Here is a 22020-nt window from a genome sequence, read left to right as displayed (position 1 = left end):
TGCAAAGGTAAAAAGGTTCACTCAAAAGTTCATAAATAACACATAATATATAACAGCTTAAATCTAGCTCATGATTTTGGTGGACAGGTATTCACTTTGTCACTCTTCAGAGACTTTGAAGAGGAGTTTGGATACTTTATGGCAACAACTGTTCAAATGATAGGGACAATTTGTGAAAAAGGGCTATATCTAACAATCAACATTTTGTTTTTGTTTGTTTTTTTTAGAATGAAAAGGACCTAAAGTAACGTATGGGTTTTGAACGTTGAATTTTGTCTGCTTCAGTAACTAAGCAAAAATCATTTTAGAAAAAAAGTATAATAAATAAAATACAGGGGTTGTTGTCAAAATAGGGGAATTTTGATTACTTTGGGAAGGAGTTCGGGAATATCTCTTACTTGTGAGCATTTTTTTTTTTTTTTTTTTTACAGTGAGAACTAAAAAAAAAAACAACAAGTTAACTTAAAAGGACCAAAAAGGAAAATTTCGACGACGAGCTTGACCAGCTAACCAGTGTGCCGGAGAAACCCAAAGTCGGGGTACCTTCACAATCCGACAAGCTATAAACGAATCGAACAACTGACGTAGATCCCAAAGGAGCCACTGCACAGAAATATCATCACGAATGCATTTACCCAGCATAAGGCACATGAGAGCCGAGTCAGTGTAGATAAGAACCCGGAGGATACCCCGGTGACGAGCGTTGCGGAAACCCCAATAACAAGCTTGCAACTCTGCCTGTAAAGGTGAAATGCCCAGAGAGGCACGTGCACCTCCACCCAAAACCTCTAAAGAAACCAACTTACAGAAAATCCAACCTGCCCCGGAAGAGGAATCACTAGCCAACCAAGAACTATCGACAATCATGCAGATATCCAAAGGAGTGCCAGAATCCCCTTTAATCCAGAAAGAAAGCTCAGCAATACAAGGAACTGGACTATATGACCCCAAGGAGACACCTTGTTGAAAATCTTGAGCTAGACAACAACGCGAAGTCCAACTACCATCCAGGGAAAGCACTGAAGGCGAAGACACCTGTTGTTGTCTAAATCTACAGTCATTTCTGGTAAGCCAAATTGCCCAAAGCAAGCCAAGAAAGGAAAACAAACCCTCCCAATTTCGCGTAGCCCGGAATATGGAAATCCAATCCATTATCCAGCAAACAAGAGGTTGATCACAGAGATGCTGGCGCTGGATACCCCGAGGACCACAAACCCAAAGATGCCGAGCAAGGTCACAAGTCCCGAAAATGTGATCAACCGTCTCCTCTTCCTGATGGAAAAAAGAACAAAGCAGGTCCACTGGTAAGCCTCGAGTCCTAAGAACGGCAGCCACAGGCAAAGCATTGTGCAGAATCTTCCATCCAAACACCTTCCATTTTGGGAAAATCGGCAAACCCCAAAATATCTTCCACCATTGTAAAGGAATCATATCCGGCTAGGGAGCTTGTATTACCTGTGTAAGCAAAACCGTATAAGCAGATTTGGTTGAGAAATTACCATCCTTGTAAACTTCCATTACACAAAATCATCCATTAGTTGACAAGGCTGCTCAAGGGCCAAAATCCTACTGGCAGTAGGCGAATCAAAGAACCTGTGGGCTGCCGAAGAGTCCCACGCGGATCAACAATATAAAAAACAAGAGTCGGAGAGTCCGGCTTGTAAACATTATGTTTGAAAGAAATAGGTTCCCCCGGAACCCAAGTGTCCGAAAGAATCCGGACATGATCACCACGACTGAACTTCCACATCGCACCCTCTACACCACTGCCAAACCCTCCTGCACACTTCGGCATCCCCAAGAAGAGTGGAGAATCCTAACCGCCGATTGCAACTGAAGAGAGGGATATTTAGAAAACATGAGTCTGGAAACTAGAAATTGTGGATTATGCATAATCTGCCATCCTTGTCGACCTTAAAGGGCTGAATTGAAACTACCCAGCTAACGAATTCCCACACCACCCAAACCTTTAGGCAGATGAAGAAGAGAAGCCGATTTCACAGCCATACCCTTTGATGAGGGAGACGACCGCCACCAGAATCGAGCGAGTAGATTGTCAATATGCGTACAGATAAAAGGTGGAACCTTAAACACCGAAAGTATGTGATTAAAAGAAGCAACCAAAACCGAATTAATGACTACCAACTTAGCCGCAGTCGATAGCCGAAGTGAAGAGAAAGAAGCTAACCGCGCCACCACCTTGTCAACCATGAACTGAAACTCCGAAACCTTACTGCGTCCTAAATCAACGGGTAAACCCAAATATGATCCGAAAGAGGTAGCAGCACGAAGTTTTAAACTGTTTGCTTGGAAGTCACGATAATTCTGTGGAGTGTTCGGGCTGAACTTAACAAAGGATTTCGAAGATTAATTAATTGACCAGATGTAGACATCTACTTTTGGCCTCCTGTCCCGACAGGAAGTGCTATGACAATAAATAAAACCATCTTTGTGTTGGATCAACGTGAAGAATACTATGGACAACTGATTAAGTCACAAGAATGCAAAAAGACTAGCCTAACCCAAAACAAAATAAATTAAGGTCCAAACTAACTAAGCCCAATCATAATTAAGCTTAAGCCCGAGGTTAAAACCTAATTATGACGGATTTAGAGGCGCCTAGGTTAAAAATCAATGCTGCCGTAGAAAAATCCGCGCACATCTCAATGAATTGCGTTGGTCTAGCGCGCATAACTTACAAGGTTGCGTGTGACACCCAGCTCAACCTCTAGTGATGCGCTTGTGGAAGATTCAGAATTTCATAAAAATATAAAATGGAATCTTACCATAATACTACGCGCAAGACATTTAGTTGTGCTGCCAAAGTAGCGCATCTAAATCACTTGCGTTGGGCTGTCGCGCGCAACCCATTCTGATGCACGCAACACCTGCTACGGTAGAATACTCAAAACCCTAAATGCATCCATTCCCTATGAATAGAGGCTTAATACGAGGCTAAAACAGTCAGAAATTAACCTAAAACTCTGGTAGAAACTTTGTGAACTTGTGTACTACCAACCCTCTTGTCCTAAACACTCACCCCTTTAATACTTGTTACTACGGTGGAGGTTCCCGAACAAGAAGGAGTCCATAAGTGTTCTAAATGAAGATCTAGCAAGGAGAAGTGGTATATTCCCGAGCACTTAGATCAATCACCTTTGTTTTCTTGTTTAAATAACTTTTAATTAATTAATTAGAGTTGTTTGATCACTTTAAACGAATTTTTAATTAATTAATTCCACATAGTATCTTGCATTAAAAAAGAATAGAACTGAATAATTAATTGTTGATTTATCACCTAAGTCAAGGCGAATCTTGTTTATTTATTGTTCTTTTCATGAATATTGATTAAATAAGAATAACGACTTTTTCAATGTAATTCCTACGTGATTGATGCATGTAAATACAATCAACTAACTTAGTTTTTAGGTATCACGTTGCATATATTGTTTGGTGATGAAATTGTGAAAAAGGAAGAGCTAGTAGAGGCCGCACTAGGGCTAGGATAGCGATTCCTCCCTAAAGGAAACGTTATCTTGGTACATGTTTCGGGTGTTTTTGTGTCCCCTGGGAGAGGTACAACTCGAAGACTGGATCCAACGAAGTCACCGATACCTGCAAAAGAACGGAGCTCCGGATGTTCCGAGGTCCACCTCCGAAGATTAAGTTAGTGCGGATTCGGAGTTAAACGTGCGGAAAGTAAGTATCTTCTCGGATCCCGAGATCAGGTGTTCTCTGTTTTCGAGAGTAATAAATGATGTAATGATTAAGACGTGCCCCAATTCCTAGAAAGGTGTGCCCTTTCCTAGGTTTGATGGCCTAGGATTTAGGGCAGTGCCGTTTTACGACTCTCCTTGGGATTTGGGCCTTGAAGGCCGCCATTCCCAGGGGCCGTATCTGCGTGACACGTGTCATAATCTGGAAAGTCCATTTAGACATCTCTTTCAATGACACGTGTCGCACTCTCATTGGGCCACTTGGTGGGGTATAAAATACCCAAATCATTTGCCCTTCACAGGGGTGACGTGGCTCGCCACGTGACGCATGTGACAGGTGTTCGCTTTTCATTGGAGCGGCTTTTTACTGTTTACCATGGGAGAATCTAGGTTTTTAACCCTAAGACTTTTCACCCCTTCTATAAATAGGGGTTGACCTCTTCATTACGTTCACACGTTTGCGTGAATCTTGAGAGAGAATCTTGAATCTTTGACTTTTGAGAATTTATTTTCTTTTGTGATAGCATCCGACACCCAGCCTCTTATCCGCCTGTAAGCAGATTTCCAGACCAAGCAGCTCTCGTACCTTTATCTAAGGTAACCTTCTGATCTTCTCTTTCCTTATTTTTGTTTTTTCTTTTTCAAAAATGGTTTTCCAAACGCACCCGGCACGACCTAGGTTAGCGATCAGCCGGTCACCGGGGACAGGTGAATCTAGAACTAGGAGTGCCGAATGCTTATTCGAGGACTCCCCTTTGAGAACTTCTCCAAATTCGACCGTGTCTGTGGCTGTGCAGGAAACCATGGCCAAAATGAAGCAGACCAGTCGGATGTATAGGACGGATGGTACCTGGTACCATTCGAAAAGCTCGACCGTATACTCAAAAGGCTCCATTAAGGCGCTTGTTGTCAAAGTATATGATAATCCGCCTAGTGCTACTAGCACCCTAGGCTCCTAGATTTTAGAGGAGTCTGATAATGAACGACAAGTTCCCAGGCCGAATGATTCGGTGTCGGATGAGGAAATGGGGGAGGACACTGCTGGCACTAGCCAGCAGGCCCCCAACTTGGACGATAACTCTGATGATGACTCTGATTCATCATCTTCTGACAGCGCCTCCATTGACTTGGAGGAGGCGCGTTCAAAATTAGATGATGCTAGAGAGTCCCTGTCAGTGGATAGGGGAGAAGGATGGGCAGAGCCATCTGCTTCGTGCCGGCTGGAATGTGCTCCTTATTATTTGCACGTTCCCAAAAGCAGGCGAAAGAAAATGACGGAGGATTTTGGGAACTTCATTTCCAACCATGTCATGGGACATGGATTTCTTCTTTCTGTGTCGGACGCTGAGGATACATTCGTCTGGCCAGAGAAGGCCAGCTACGACGACTAATGTTTTGGCTGCTATGAGGCGGCCATTCTAGCTGGTCTTCGCTTCCCTCTCCATCCGACAGTGGAGAGAATTCTAGAGGGATACTAACTGGGTATCTGGCAACTAGCCCCCAACTCTTGGGTCAACATATTGGGCTACGTTGCCGCCTGTTAAATGCTGGAGGTGGATCCCAACTTTGAGGCATTCGCTCATATGCATTATTTGAGCAAAACCTCCCAATCAAGCGGAGCCGGATGGTTCACCCTTACTAGCCATAAGGGTTTTATGATGACGGTGGGGAAGGAGAAAAAATGGAAGGACTGGAGGACGAAATTCTACATAGTCTCCTCCTCTGACCTCCTGCGCAATAAGAGATATAACCGGTGGATCAGAACCCTCTTCTCCTTGCTGGGAAGAACGTCCTGCCGCCTGTCAAAAGGCAGGCGCAGGAGGAGATACTGGATCGAGGCCTATTTACTGTGGCTGTTCGAACCAATGAAGAGACGGGGGAGAAGGAGGTCACCCCGCAAAGCTACATTCCCCGTCATGAGTGGCTATCTGACGGGACGTATTTGGCCACTTGCGGTCTTAGTACCGAGAGGCCGAGAGGTAGTAGGTCGCTTGGCTTTGTTTTACTTTGTTGATCTTGATTCTTTCTTTAGTTTCTAACTCTTACTTTTTGTGCAGACAAAGCAATGGAGAAGCTCTCGTCCACAAAGAAGTCGGCTGCACATTCTGTAGCGTATTATCGTTCGTCCATCTTGGGCGAACGGACTAACGAGGAGCAGTCGTCAGGCGGAGCCCCTAAGGTGAGGAACTTTCCCACTATACTTGGATTGATTTTTATTGAGATCACCGTATACTAACTTGTGTATTCCATGCAGGGTGGTTCTTCCAAACCTTCTCCCTCCAAACAGCCGGACCCGAAGCTTCAAAAGCAGTCGGGTGGTGATGTTGGCACTTCTGGGAAGCCTAGAAAGCACATCGCCCATAATCCTGGGAAGACTCATGACGGCTCCACCCCCAACAGGACGACCTTAAAGTCGGATGCCCCTAGGGTATCAAAGAGTTGTAAGCCACTCAATGCTGTTGTTGGCTCAGGAGCAGGCAGAAGCAAAGCCGCCCAAGAGGAGGAGGCAGAAGGTATCATAACTTTAATAATTTTTCAGTAAGGTGGGAATAACAGTCGCCAAAAAGGGCAATGGATCATAAGCTAAGATTTTTTAATTCATGTTTGTTTGATCTGGCAGAGGTTTCGTAGAGGTCGACTGTCCTACAGATGGCCAAATAGATGCTAAGGGCGCTTGAGCCTGAAGATAAGGCGTATGTCTGAGGAGTCGGCTCCCTCAACCTCGACGCTGTTTTGGGTAATTTTACCCATGCCGCGTGGTCTAACTAGGTGGTGACACGTGTCAACCCTAGATTCGTCCAAATTGGACCAATCTCCCTTTGATACGTGTCATTCCTAGAATTTGGGAGAAAAGGCAGCCTTCAAGGGCCCAAATCCCGAGAAAGCCGTAATTCGGCGCAACCCAATAGAATTAGGCCAGAGTGACCTAATTAGGGGCACATTTACCAATGACCCTATAAATAGGGAGATTTCCCCCATTTTGGGGACACCTACAATTTATTACAGCATACCCTACATTCTCTTACATTAGAGAAAAACACCTGATCTCGGAATCGGAGAAGATCCCACTTGACTTTTTGCACCTTTTTCACATTCTCTAACGCGTTCTAACTTGATCGTCGGAGGCGGAGCTTCAACTAACCAGAGTCTCCGTTTTTTTGCAGGTCCAAGCTCCGCCGGACCAATCTTCGAGCTGTAACTCTCCCGAGGGACAAATACACCCAAAACATTTGGCGCCGCATGTGGGGAGAGTACCTCAAGGATGGTTCAAGAGTTTGTACCATCGCCAGAACCTAGCCGTCCTACGATTGATAGGGAGGTCTGTATAGACCAGGAAGACGACCACAATGTGAACGTCAAAACATATGTGGCCTCTGACGGGTCACTCATTGCTAAACACATTCGTTCCAAGGATAAGCTAGAGCGAGTAAATAATGAAGCTGGTACCAACAAGTCTGCTGGACCACCGCCTGGTAATACCTAGGCGACAGGAGGTCAGACCCCAGTAACCCGAGACGAGCTCATGAAATGCATGACAAGTTTAAAGGGTGAGATCAAGGACCTGATCGAAAAGAAGACGGCTGGCTCAAGCAAGAGTCATTCGGCTAAAAAAAATCTCCTCGGGCTACGAGGAAGAAGTCAGTCAGAGACCGGCAACCAACTCCACATCCCAAGGAGAAGACTACGCCTGCCCTTGACTGGACTAAAATTTTTCTGGCCCAGACGGGCACAAGGAAGGTCATCCGTGCAGTTCAGCCGGATGACAGCAAGAAGACCTTCACCGATGCTCGACATATCATCGAGCAGAATCTAAATCAGCAGCTGTCTAAGTCAGCTTCTACGTCAAGCTTTCCAGACAGCTTCAAGAATACATCTGCAAGGAATACTCAATCCTTGCATGGGAGCCATACAGGCGGCAAGTCCGTCCATTTTAGCCCTCAGATTATTGGGAATGCCCCGTATGTGCCTCAGATGGCATACGGGCCATACACCCCCCATTTCATGCAGCCGGCCCTCTTTGGAGGACAGGCGACATATAATGTCCAACCCTTGGACTGGCAGCTCTGTCTGCTTAAACTCGGTGAACAAACTTCTACGTTCACCAAGGAGATAACCGAGGCGGCACAATCGGCCAAGGTTAAGAATGTGTTGGTTGGTGCCTATGATGGTACCTCCAACCCTGAGGACCACCTCATGGCCTACTCTAACCTTATGCACATGTAGGGGTTGGAGGATTCTATGTGTTACAGATGCTTCTTGGCTACCTTGAAGGGCATAGCCCAACAATGGTTTGACAATCTGCCAGCCTGGTGCATTGATAGCTTTAGGAAGCTTGCTTTCCTGTTTGCCTCCAACTTCTCGATGAACATCTCTGCCAAGAATACAAGTCTTGACTTGAGCACCATAAGGCAGGGAGAGAGTGATGGCGGAGCATCCCATACAATGAGCAAGAGTGGTGGCGGAGCATCTCCACCAAGGACCACTTCACACTAACACCGCAAAGGTCAACAACATCATCCATATTGCTATGAGATACTTTACCCGGCTTCTTCAATATGTCGTATTCTTCAATATGACCTCGATGTATCGCATCCCATACAATGATCTCGATGTATCGCATCCCATACAATGAGCAAGAGTGGTGGCGGAGCATTTCCACCAAGGACCATTTTCACACTAACACCGCAAAGGTCAACAACATCATCCATATTGTTATGAGATACTTTGCCCTGCTTCTTCAATATGTCGTATTCTTCAAGGCAAACCTCGGCTCTATGGTGAAAGATGAGGTAGCTTGCCTCTTCTTGGCCGACAATCCTCAGTGCCTGAAGTTCCAATGCTCCTCCACTTTTATCTCGAGACTATTGGACACTCGTGATGGCCGCCTTGGTGACGAGATTCACATGGGGGGCATGATCACTCTCATTGCCCTTTCCTTGAAAGATGGGGCGTACAAGGACCAAATTGAACTACTTCCCCATGTGCTCCAAATTAAAGAGGAAGAAGTCGAAGGCTTTCCTCCTTATGCTCTCTCTATCATTGCTCTCCGCCAACAACGTTTCATCAACTACACCACCAACCAGCGCAAGTCACTAGTAGAAAAAACCAATTTGGAAGCGGTTCAAACCCTCAAAAGGGAAGCGGTTCAAACTGCTACCCTTTTTGGGTGAAAGGGAAGCGGTTTTGGCGCCAAACCGCTTCCCTTTTGGAATTTTGGCAGCATTATGGTAAGGGTAATGTGAAGCGGTTTTGGCGCCAAACAACTTCCCTTTTGATTTTTTTTTAATTTATTATTTATTATAATAATATAATAATTATATTAGTGACTTGTGACAATAATAATAATATTACTCTTTAATAATAATATATTAATTATTATTAATATTAATATTAATATTATTATTAATTAGTAATATTATTTAATTAGTAATATTAATTAATAATAATATTAATATATTATTAATTAATATTAAATACAACAAAAATACAAATAACATGTAATTATCATAAATATCAAAATGAGTAACATCATTAATATATTTAATTAAAAGTACTATTTAATTATAAGTAATTAACGTTAATATATAATTGACATAATAATATTTAATAACATAACTAATAAAATAATGTTCACAAGTAATCTAAACTAGCTCGATCTCAGTAGATGCCATCAAATGTCACGAAAAAAGCCCACATGTCGCGAATTTCATTGATTTCGTTGCTTGTTAACGGGCCTTCCCTTTGAATCTTGCAAACCTTTGGGAAAAAGTCAACCAACCATTATTATATATCAGTATATCATGTGTATGACATGAAAAAGTTAAAAAAATGTTTCTTTCACAAACTTGTATGTCATGCATTGACAAATCACATCAAATATAGCAATATACTAAGTTTTATGACGCATTACATCCAAAATGGCCCATATAAGGCCTATACGACTTCTACTTTGCCCATTTTCTACATTTCTTATCAAATGAAGTGTTTCTTTCTCATTACATGTCAATATTACCTAGTATTAAGTGTCTAATGTTTGAAATCACACCAATATAGCAATTTACTAAGTTTTAGGACGCATTCCATCCAAAATGGCCCATATAAGGCCTATACGACTTCTACTTTGCCCATTTTCTACATTTCTTATCAAATGAAGTGTTTCTTTCTTATAACATTTCTATATTACCTAGTCTTAAGTGTATAATGTTTGAAATCACACCAATATAGTAATTTACTAAGTTTTAGGACGCATTCCATCCAAAATGGCCCATATAAGGCCTATACGACTTCTACTATGCCCATTTTCTACATTTCTTATCAAATGAAGTGTTTCTTTCTCATAACATGTCAATATTACCTAGTCTTAAGTGTCTAATGTTTGAAATCACACAAATATAGCAATTTACTAAGTTTTAGGACGCATTCCATCCAAAATGGCCTATATAAGGCCTATACGACTTCTACTATGCCCATTTTCTACATTTCTTATCAAATGAAGTGTTTCTTTCTCATAACATATAAATATTACCTAGTCTTAAGTTTCTAATATTTGATATCACATCAATATAGCAATTTACTAAGTTTTAGGATGCATTCCATCCAAAATGGCCTATATAAGGCCTATACGACTTCTACTTTGCCCATTTTCTACAATTCTTATCAAATGAAGTGTTTCCTTCTCATAACATGTCAATATTACCTAATCTTAAGACTCTAATGTTTGAAATCACACAAATATAGCAATTTAATAAGTTTTAGGATGCATTCCATCCAAAATGGCCTATATAAGGCCTATACGACTTCTACTATGCCCATTTTCTACATTTCTTATCAAATGAAGTGTTTCTTTCTCATAACATGTCAATATTACCTAGTCTTAAGTGTTTAATGTTTGAAATCACACCAATATATCAATTTACTAAGTTTTAGGACGCATTCCATCCAAAATGGCCCATATAAGGCCTATACGACTTCTACTATGCCCATTTTCTACATTTCTTATCAAATGAAGTGTTTATTTCTCATAACATGTCAATATTACCTAGTCTTAAGTGTCTAATGTTTGAAATCACACTAAAAATAGCAATTTACTAAGTTTTAGGACGCATTCCATCCAAAATGGCCCATATAAGGCCTATACGACTTCTAGTATGCCCATTTTCTACATTTCTTATCAAATGAAGTGTTTCTTTCTCATAACATGTCAATATTACCTAGTCTTAAGTGTCTAATGTTTGAAATCACACCAAAAATAGCAATTTACTAAGTTTTAGGACGCATTCCATCCAAAATGGCCTATATAAGACCTATACGACTTCTACTTTGCCCATTTTCTACATTTCTTATCAAATGAAGTGTTTCTTTCTTATAACATGTCAATATTACCTAGTATAAAGTGTCTAATGTTTAAAATCACACCAATATAGCAATTTACTAAGTTTTAGGACGCATTCAATCCAAAATGGACCATATAAGGCCTATACGACTTCTACTATGCCCATTTTCTACATTTCTTATCAAATGAAGTGTTTCTTTCTCATAACATGTCAATATTATCTAGTACTAGGTGTCTAAGGTTTATAATCACATGAAAATAGCATTTTAGTAAGTTTAAGGATGCATTTCCATCGTGTAAGGCACAAAGAATATTAAAATGAGTTATTAACCAATTTTAGCAAAAATTACGCACCAAGTTCACAAAAATTAACCAAATTCACGAAAGGTAAACACATTCACATGAATCACCTCGGCCACTCCCCGGCGACGATGCAGCAGCTGCCTCGACTGTTGCCATGGCTGCTGCTACAACTGCCTGGGCAGGTACCTGGGCTGCTGCTGCAGCTGCCTTGGCTGCTGCTGCAGCTGCCATGGGCAGCCCTGCCTTGGCTGCTGCTGCAGCTGCCTGGGCAGGTGCCTGGGCTGTTGGTGCAGCTGCCTGTGCAGGTGTCCTGGGTGTAGCTGCCTCGGGTGCAGTTGTCTCGGGTGCAGCTACCTCGGACTATGCCTCGGGTTCAGCATATAGTTGGGCTGCTGCCTCGGGTTTTCTCTTTCCCATTTATGTGTTCGGTGCAATAATGGAAGCTAGTATTGATCGAACGGAAAAAAAAAATAATAAAATAAATCGATACCTCATCAATGTGTTGAGCTTCTGTGCAACTATTGACTATGTCAAGCATAAACCTCATCACGTACAGGGCACAGTCAACTCCGTTGTCTTTTTGCGCACACTAAAATACCATGTGTTAATGATATCATGCATAGCCATTATCAATGCGAAGTTTATTAAACAAGTCACTATGTCAAGGCATTACCTTTGCATATTTCAACGTAGGACCCGCAATCGAACGACAATTTAGCTTCTTCATAACACTGTAGGAAAATAAGCTCAAAGTTAGAAATATAACTAGCCAATAACTTAAGTGAGGACATTCAACAAGGGGTTGCAATTTGTACCTATTCAGTAGGTTCTTCACTAGCAGCTTTCGCGGTGGACTCACACGAGCCGAATCAAAATGGTAAATTGTGTTATTGGAAACACAAATCACTAAAAGAGTCCAATGAGCACTACATATATATTAACCAAATAACAATCCATTAATGATTAGACGTCAACATAATTACTAAGCAATCAACTGAATTATAACATATTTAGACGTACTCCTCAAAGCATGGTGCTAATATGAACTTGTCTCGCGCTCGGGTTGATTCCTTAATACTCCACTCGAGGTAATCTTGCACATCACGCGGGTTGCATAAGCATCTGGTAACGGAGGTTTGCTTAGGGCATAACCACCCAACTGTAGCCTCAGAATTACCTTTACTAAGAAGGTGCTCCTGCAGTGACCTTCATGAAAGCAATGTGTGGATCATTTATTAAATGCACTATCTACATTTGAAATGCAACAACAAGATAATTAGGAATAGTGCCATTGAGTTACCTCATGAAAGTTTGAATGATGGAAATGTTAATCATGGAACCGGTTAGAAATTCCGTCACATCCACTCTTGAAATAAATGCGATTGCATCCTCATCATAGTGGAACAACGCCTTAGGTAAATTCACTTCAATAGATCTACCAAATGGCAACTCACTAACGCGGTTGTGAAGAAAAGTACAAGCCTTAGAGAGCGAACGAAGGACATCAGCTTCAACTAGTGGAGTACAGCTCAAGGCAGAACCTCTCGAGCTCTTCTTCGACAAGTGTTCACCCTTCAACCCTTGTCCTTCTTCCATGATGTTTGGAGGTTGGACGACCTTGGATTTTGTCTTCTCCACCTTCTCCACCTTCTTCCTTTTTGAGGGATGATTTTCCTTTGAAATCTAGTAACATAAAAGCACATGTCATATTACAAGATATGTTATATTTGTTTTTAAAAAAAGGTATTTGATACTTACCCCTCCTATGAACCTCACCCAATCACGTGGCCATTGCACAAAGCTGTTAGTCGAATCTTGTAACTTAAAGAAGTCATACTCCTCTCTAGGCACCGGTAGTGGTAAGTCCTCAAAACCAGGTAGTATAGAATTGATGCCGACCGAGATATACCGGGTACTAGTATTAGACTTGAAATGGACCTTGTCAAACGGTTGTGCGCTACCATACCCCACCAACTTCAACTTTCCATCCATGTTTTCCCCAGGGTGAAGAAGCTCACAAGGTGTCTCTTCCTACACATTAGATTAGGACATGAGTTATGAAGTGACCGACATAAGTCTAATAGAAGCACATTTGATTAGTTACTGACGTTTACCTTAATATCTGGCAAAGGATCAGGTGTTGGATGTGCAATCTCCAATATGTCTGCATGCATAGGACTAGGAACCTGCAATAGTAAAATAAGTAACTCGCTCTCAACAAGTGTATGAACCACATTTATATTTTCACCAAATTTGATTGTAATAAAATTACCTCACTCTCAACAACTGGATCATCCCCGACGCCTTTTGGATGACTACATGAGTCCACTTGAGTATTCGAGGGCAACGGAAAGATCGGTAAGTTCATGTGCTTCAAAATGGCATTGAATTGACTTTGCAATTGTTCTTGCACCTCTTTGCGTATCTCCGCCTTAATTGATTCCTTTTCCTTTTCATTCATACGGTGTGGCGAATTAACACTTGATCTACTTCTTCCTGATCTGGTGTATTCTGGACCCATCACCTTTTCCCACACTAATTGTTTTCCTCCCGATCCAATAACTCGCCCAGGGTGATATGGTTTTCCAAGAGCTAAGGTGAAAGGATCGTTGTCTATGCTTGGAGTGAGCTTGCCTTCAACCACTTCTGACGTATGCTCGAGCTGTAACAACACCAAAAAATTCCAGTTCAAAGTTAGGTTGTAGTTTATATGAAAATACATAATAATAAGGTTGTAATATTATCATAAGTATCATAGATTGCTCACAAGTGCATCTGCTACGACTTTAGTATCCGGACGCGAGATGACATACTTGCTGGTGCCCTTGTCGATACCATGCATAGCACACCACCAATCAATTGCACGACATACTAAAGTTGAGACCGTGGACGACATTGGTTTATCAGATGTTGATAGCTTTGATGTGGGGTATAAACCCTCTTTGATCCACTTTGGTCTACTTTCCGCAAATGTCTTACAACCCATATGATGGCTATACAATTTCTTCCCCGCATTGATTCTAGCTTGCTCACTTTTTTTCCTACACATTACGAAATGTTAGCATCATTATTTGAATTGAACCATATTTATTTGTCAACTCTAATTGATAGATAGATAACTACATACAAGTGCAGTAAAACTAGTTGATTTCACCACAAACTTCTCCCACTCCATCACCGTTATTTGTGGATATACATCCTATGGTTTCTTCTCAGGTTCCTCCTGATATCCATTAGCTTTCACTTTGTTCTTCGAACTTTTCCATCTTGTCTTATGGATCCATCTTGTTCTCAAGGAACTTTTGAAGTTTTTGAACCTCTCTTGAACAAATGCGAAAAAAGATTTTCTTTGGCCGGCTCATCAACAATATTGAACACACTCTAGAACATTATATAAAACAACCTCGTTAGGCAATGGCAAAATAAAGAAAAATAAAAAAAAAAAAACCGGGACCACAAGATATAGCCCAGGCAGCTGCCCAGGCCAGTGCAGTAGCCCAGGCAGCTGCCCAGGCCATTGCAGTAGCCCAGACAGTTGCTCAGGCCAGCTGCAGCAGCCTAGGCAGCTGCCCAGGGAGCTGCAGGAGCACCCCAGGCAGCTACCCAGGCCAATTGCAGCACCCTAGGCAGCTGTCTAGGAAGGTGCAGCAGCACCCCAGGCAGCTGCCCAGGCCAGCTATAGAAGCCCAGGTAGCTGCCCAGGGAGATGCAACAGCACCCCAGGTAGCTGCCCAAGCCAGCTGCAGCAACACCCCAGGCAGCTGCCCAAGCAGCTGTCCTGGGTGCTGCTGCAGCCTAGGCAGCTTCATAGGGAGCTGTAGCAGGCCCGGGCAACGGCAGAACCTTGCCACTTGACTTTTTTTTCTTTTCCGTGCAACATTTGCCACTTCACTTATCATTTACATATACAAAGCTAATCGGAAATAAAACCACTTACCATTGTATCATCCCAAAACGTCTGAAGCAACCCTTCGGGTACCTCGGCCCAATCAAGTGTAATGGGTATTTTACGAGTAAGTATGCCAATGTGACTAGAATATTGGCGGAGCCATTGGCCAGTAGGTTGATCAAACTCATCCCACTCGAGAACCATGGGAACCCCGGGTTTCTTAAAAGCTTTTGTTGCACCCCGTCCTTTTCTCTTCACCGGTGCCTTTACACCCCCTCCACCAACGGTGGTCTTCAATTGAGTTTGTGGTTGCCTTTGTCCTTGTGAATCAGTTACAAACTCGGTAACAACATTATCCGCAATAAGGGGGGCACATTCAGCTGATCTCTCATATTCGTCAAGCCTACGTAGCAACTCATCGTGAGCTTGGTCTTCTGGTTCACCCAAACCTGTCTCCTTATTGATATCATACGCCTCATCATCAGATTGAGAATTCCCATGGTCTTCACATCCATATTGTCATCACAATGAAGGTACTCATCATCACTGCCCAATATATATACACACCTAACATCACAAGCAAACCAAATCATTAGTCATCATTAAAAGACAATCAAATTAATGGTGAGTACCCAAAATAGCCAAACAATTACCCAACTTCTTTGTTTTGAAAACAAATTCACATCTAATTCACCTAACAACTCATAATTGGTATATATAAAATGTTTATAAGTACAAAATGCTCACAAGTAATTGTTTTCAAGCTGCAGAAGCTCCTAGGAGCGAAATAAATTCAAAATGGCTCAAATGAGGTTCTAACTTCCCTAGTTCTAAATAGTCATTACATGTCTATATCTAATTCATCTAACAACTCATATTTGGACTATACAACATGTTTATAAGTACAAAATGCTCACAAGTAATTATTCTCATGCAAAAACAAGCTTCTAGGAGCAAAATAAGTTCAAAATGGCCTAAATGAGGTTCTTACGTCCCTTATTCTACATAGTCATTAAAAATCACATGTAATTCACATAAAAACTCATAATTGGTATACATAACATCTTTATAAGTCCAAAATGATCACAAGTAATTGTTTTAATGCAATAACAAGCTTCTAGGAGCGAAATAAGTTCAAAATGGCCCAAATGAGGTTCTTACAATGATCACAAGTTGAAATTGCTTACAAGTACTTGATTTCATGCCCAAACAAGATTGTAAGAGCGAATTAAGTTCTAAAACGCAAAAATAAAGTACCTCATTCGAGTATTTTGTGGTCACATCGAATATAATTTGCATCATTGTCTACATCATTTGCTATATCAACTCTGGGAGCAGTGAAAGGGGGAGAATCATCAAACGCATCATATTCTTCCTCGTCTTCCACATGTCCAACCCTTAAAATCCTTCGTTTTCCAGCTAAGACGATAGACCATTTTGGATCGGTTGGGTCGGTTACATAGAACACTTGCTTAGCTTGTGACGCAAGGATGAATGGTTCCAAACTATCCCGCAAATGGCCAAGGTCTACAAGAGTGAAGTCGTCATGTCTTACGTTGCGCCTATTATTATCGATCCATTTACACTTGAAAAGACATACCTTGAACTCACGGTAATTCAATTCCCATATTTCCTGAATTCGACCGTAGTAGGATAATAGTGCGTCAACTGGTGATGTATCCTTTGCACTTGCAAACTCTCTTGATGAAGCCACTAGAGTCACACCACTATTTTGAGTCAATAAGGATTTCTGATCTCGACGCTCAGTCCAAAATGTATACCCATTTATGTCATATCCCTCAAATGAATGAATATCTTCCTTTGGACCATAAGCTAGCCACTTTATTGTATCAGAGACACTGTCATCCAATTGACGCATCACTTGATCATGGAACCACGTCACAAATGTCTTATTAAGAAACTGCATTAGTGCCCTTTCCCCTTTTCATGGAAATTCAACTCGCAAGCTTTCCATGTGCTCTTCTAAATATGGGTGAACCTCCGCAACATGATGAAGCACAAATAGCTGAGCTTGCAAGAATTGTTCTCGAGTGGGTGAGATCCGTTTCAACCCGATTGTGCCATGACCATCAAGTCTCCCTTCATGTCGAGAAGTGGGAAGCCTAATATGTTCGGCAATGGCAACATACTCTGCAATAAAATTACCAATCTCCTCAGCAACAACCCCTTGAATCATACTACCTTCCGGATGGGCTGGATTTCTAACTTTATCTTGCAATGTACCCATGTGTCTTTCAAAAGGGTAGCACCATCTCATAAAGACTGGACCGTACAACTTAATCTCACGAACCAAATGAAGAATCAAATGCACCATTATGTCAAAAAGTGACGGCGGGAAATACATCTCAAATTTGCACAAAGTAACAACAACATTCGCCTGGAGAGCATCAAGTGTAAAAGGATCAAGCACTTTGCTGCATATAGTATTGAAAAACGAACAAAGACTAGTAATAGCTTCTCTAACGTGCTTCGGTAAAATACCACGAATTGCAATGGGTAGAAATACTTGCATCATCATGTGATTATCATGGGATTTCATACTGGTCAACCTCAATTCTCTATTTAAGGAAACGAATCTTTTCATGCTTGACGAGAACCCAGATGGAAGCTTGATGTCATACAAACAAGCACAAAACTTTCATTTTTCTTCCTTTGACAATGTGTAGCATGCTGGAGGTAAATAAACCTTTTCCTTCTTGCCGGGTCCATCATCTGTCTTCTTTGATACACCCGTGGCCTTTCCCTTGCGCTTCCCCTTACGTGTTTTTCCAGCATCTTCGCTTCCCTTTTCCTTTTCCTTTGCCTTCCCTGCCTTTGGCTTAACCCACAATTCCAGACGAACCCCCCACATTTCCAAATCTAATCGCGCACCCTTTCCATCCTTTGTTTTGCCTGGAATGTTCATAATTATCTTAACAATTGCATCACAAACATTCTTCTCTATATGCATCACATCGAGACAATGTCTGACATCATGTTCTTTCCAGTATTCAAGCTTCCAAAAGATTGATTCCTTTTTAAAGAGAGCATGTGGATCAACAGGTTTTGATGTTTTACCAAAAACAGTTGGTATACCCTTCACTCGAGCATAAACCTCCTGTCCACTTAATGGCCTAGGAGCAGCATCCTCTTCTACTCTCCCATTGAAGGCCTTTTTCTGCCTACGATATGGGTGATCTCGCCTAAGAAATCTTCGGGTCCTCACGTACACATCTTTGCCATAGTAATCAAGGTACACGTTCGGTGTGTCATCGACACAAATGGGACATGCTTTGTGCCCTTTGTTCTTGTACCCGGACAGGTTTCCATATGCTGGAAAATCATTAATGGTCCACAACAAGGCTGCACGCAATAGGAACATCTCGTTCTTATGGGCATCATAAACGGAAACTCCTTCGTCCTACATCTTTCTCAAATCATCAACAAGGGGCTCAAGGTAAACATCAATGTCGTTTCCAGGTTGCCTTGGCCCCGTTATCAAAAGTGAAAGCATTACGTATTTGCGTTTCATGCACAACCATGGAGGCAAGTTGTAGATCACTAAAAGAACCGGCCATGTGCTATGGTGGCACTAAGAGTGCCAAATGGATTCATACCGTCCGTGCACAACCCAAGCCTTAAATTTCTTACTTCATCACCAAATGCCCTAAACTTCATATCAATGTTCTTCCATTGTGGAGAGTCGGCCGGATGCTTCAACAAACCATTTTTCTTTCTTCCCTCTGCATCCCATCTCAAGTTCTTAGCGTCTTTTGGAATTGAAAATAGACGCTTAAACCTTGGAATAATGGGAAGATACCACAACACCTTAGCAGGAGGTCCCTTCATCCCAGCATTATAGCTTGTTCGCTTGTAACGCGACTTACCGCAACGTGGACACTCTTCCAACTCTTCATATTCATTTCGATACAGAACACAATCATTAGGAGATGCATGAATCTTTTTATACTCCAAACCAAATGGACACATGAGTTACTTTGCATAATAGTAGGAATTAGGAAGTTCATTCCCTTCTGGCAACATGTCACATAACGCAGTCAACAAAGAAGTGAAACTAGTGTCACTCCAGTTATGCTTTGACTTAATGTTAAAAAGTGTTAGCACGGCCGAGAGTTTTGTGTATTTTTTGGACTTGGGATACAAAGGCTTTTTGGCAGCCTCTGATAAGGACTCAAATACATCGGATCGGTCCCCGAAGTCACCTTCAACATCATGCATCATCTCATCCAAGTGATCAACACCACCATCCTCGATCTCATCCCTCCCCTCATCCCCATCTCCACCATCATCAGTCCCATATTCCTCTTCCACACAAATCTCGGCACTCTTATCATGCGTATCATTTCCAACATCATTCTCTCTATAAGATCCCTTTTCACCGTGCCAAACCCACACATGATATTGAGGCCTAAACCCATGACATTGTACATGAACCATGATAGTATCAACACTATCGACCAATGTGACATTATTACAATTCACACAAGGGCAATAAAGGGCATTGACACCCGTTCTGAGCTGATATTGTGAAGCAGTCTTGCAAAACTCTTGAACACCATTAAAGAATTCCAATGTATCATGTCTACCATACATCCAACCGCGATCCATCGACGTTTTAAACTGCCTTTAAGCATACCAATACATATATGATTAAGCATACCAACACATTTATGATGTCAATCAGAGTACAATCCATATATATCATTCATATTGCGTAAAAATGAATGCTCCAAAAAGGTCCTTATTACTCCAACCTAACCCATCCTTGAACGTTTAATCTCACCAGTGAATGTATGTCAACTTTCCAATTTTAGGGAAAATCCGGCAGCATTTCCCCCCACTTCTCCAAGTACACTATGTAGGTAATAACTTACCTACATATGCACCCAGAGAACAAGGTGGGAAAATGATAAGCCAGGAAATTCCTTAAAATCGAAAAAGAGACATACATTCACTACCTAAGTGAGATCAAACGTCCAAGAACAGTCCCAACCGGGGACTATTCAAGACTTTCTCCTAATAAGAAAGACTCGAACGGGTATCTAGGCAAATGATGATGCAAGCATTCAATAATTCGCATTTATTTGACATTCAACAATACACAAGTTCATTCATTTATATAATGCTAATTAGAGTAACTACAAGCAAACTAATGTTACTTTACAATCCATACATTCATTCATAACAATCCATTCATAAATTATATTTTACTAACCAATTTTAACAAACTAACTAGTTAACTAACAAGTAATATATTCAATAAAATTACTTTAAAGCTACTTTAATTCACACAACATATAAATATGTAACATGTAAACACTTAAACAAAAAATTAACAATATGAAATAAACAAACAATTAATTAAACAATTAAGTGAAAATTGTGTTAACTAAATTTGAAACCCTAACTTTTAAGTTTGGAATAAACAAACAATTATATCAAATGAAAGTAAAATTGAGCAACAACTCACCCTAATTTGAGAGTGAGAAAGAGAAGGAATGTGGAGTGAGAGAGGGAGGTGTAGTGGTGGTACTAGGTACTTATGGCAGGGAGGAGAGGTGAACACCAACAGCAAACCCGAGCAGCAACACCACGAACACCACCAGCTTCCGGCTGCAGCAACCCACCTACATGCAGCAACACCACAGCAACGCGACCAGCTCCACCATAGCACAACACCCCCGCAGCCACCTACGAGCACCAGCAACCCCGCAGCAACAACCACGACCAGCAGCAACACCCACGAATAGAGGAGTGGTGGTGGTGGAGTCTCGATAAAGGAGAAGGACTGAAATGAGAGGGGAATGAAAGTATGAGAGGAGTGGAGGGAAATGTGAATTTGGAATGAAAAATGAGAGGAGGGAGATCGAAAAATAGAGAGCTGGTTTTGTGTTGGGCGGCAATTTTTTTTTAAAAAGAAGCGGTTTTAACCGCTTCCCTTTTGATTTATGGAAGCGGTTCGGTTCAAACCGCTTCCCTTTGCAAATCTTTGTTTTTTTTTGGAGGGTTTTTGTGTGTTTTTGGAAGCGAAATTGAAAAACCGCTTCCAAATTAGGGCTTCCAAATTGGTTTTTTCTACTAGTGAGTATATCCTCTTGGTGTATAATGGGGATGAATGGTGTGTCGTTCCGGACCCCCCTCACACTTCGGTAGATCATTCAAACCCTCTAAGATGGAAGATCGCTCGGAAGTTCATCCCGATGAATTGAGGAAGAACCAAGTTCGAGGTGAAATTTCACACCCTTCGCCGGTCTACTAAGTGGAGCAACCCGTTCCCCCCCATAGCGGGGTGAGGTGAGGCATCTTCTTCCTCTTCCCTTCCTCCATTTGATTTGAATGCCATCCGTAGTACCCTCAAGGATATCCGCCGTGATAATCAAGATTCCATTGAACAATGGGGGTACTACGGAAGGATGAATTATGATAATCTTGTGCAAGCGGGCATTCAAGCGCCCTATGTTAACTATCCTTACCACCCACCTCAAGAGGGTCTGGTTGCACATTGGGGTCCCTATGACCCTAGCAACCCCGCCCCCAACGGCTACCCCTATTGGGAAGGTCCTATCGACCCATCCCAACGTGTTGGTACCCCACCATACAACCCATATCGTGCGGGTGGGTGTGATCCGACCTATGATCCGACATCTATTTCAACCCCAAACCCCTTTGATGGTGGATGAGGTGGCCAAGGGTGGGCCTATGAACATTTCAACCAACCTTTCCATCCATTCATGGATACTCCCGGGTTTGATTTCGAT

At 41.9% G+C, this 22020-nt stretch overlaps 1 protein-coding gene across 1 annotated transcript; it reads right to left on the bottom strand.

The window, feature by feature from the left end:
- Window positions 1-462: 462 nt before the first annotated feature.
- LOC145575423 (uncharacterized) lies at window positions 463-1518 on the bottom strand. The gene is made up of 2 exons (XM_081633295.1): window positions 1456-1518; window positions 463-1272 (listed from the first exon to the last, which is right to left on the bottom strand). Exons 1-2 carry the CDS (start codon window positions 1516-1518, stop codon window positions 463-465), a joined length of 873 nt encoding a protein of 290 aa, XP_081489421.1.
- Window positions 1519-22020: the final 20502 nt, after the last annotated feature.

The sequence above is a fragment of the Chenopodium album genome, chromosome 13 (assembly GCF_948465745.1).
Source record: "Chenopodium album chromosome 13, dcCheAlbu1.1, whole genome shotgun sequence".
NCBI lineage: Eukaryota > Viridiplantae > Streptophyta > Magnoliopsida > Caryophyllales > Amaranthaceae > Chenopodium > Chenopodium album.
This window is presented reverse-complemented; position numbering and strand designations above follow the sequence as displayed.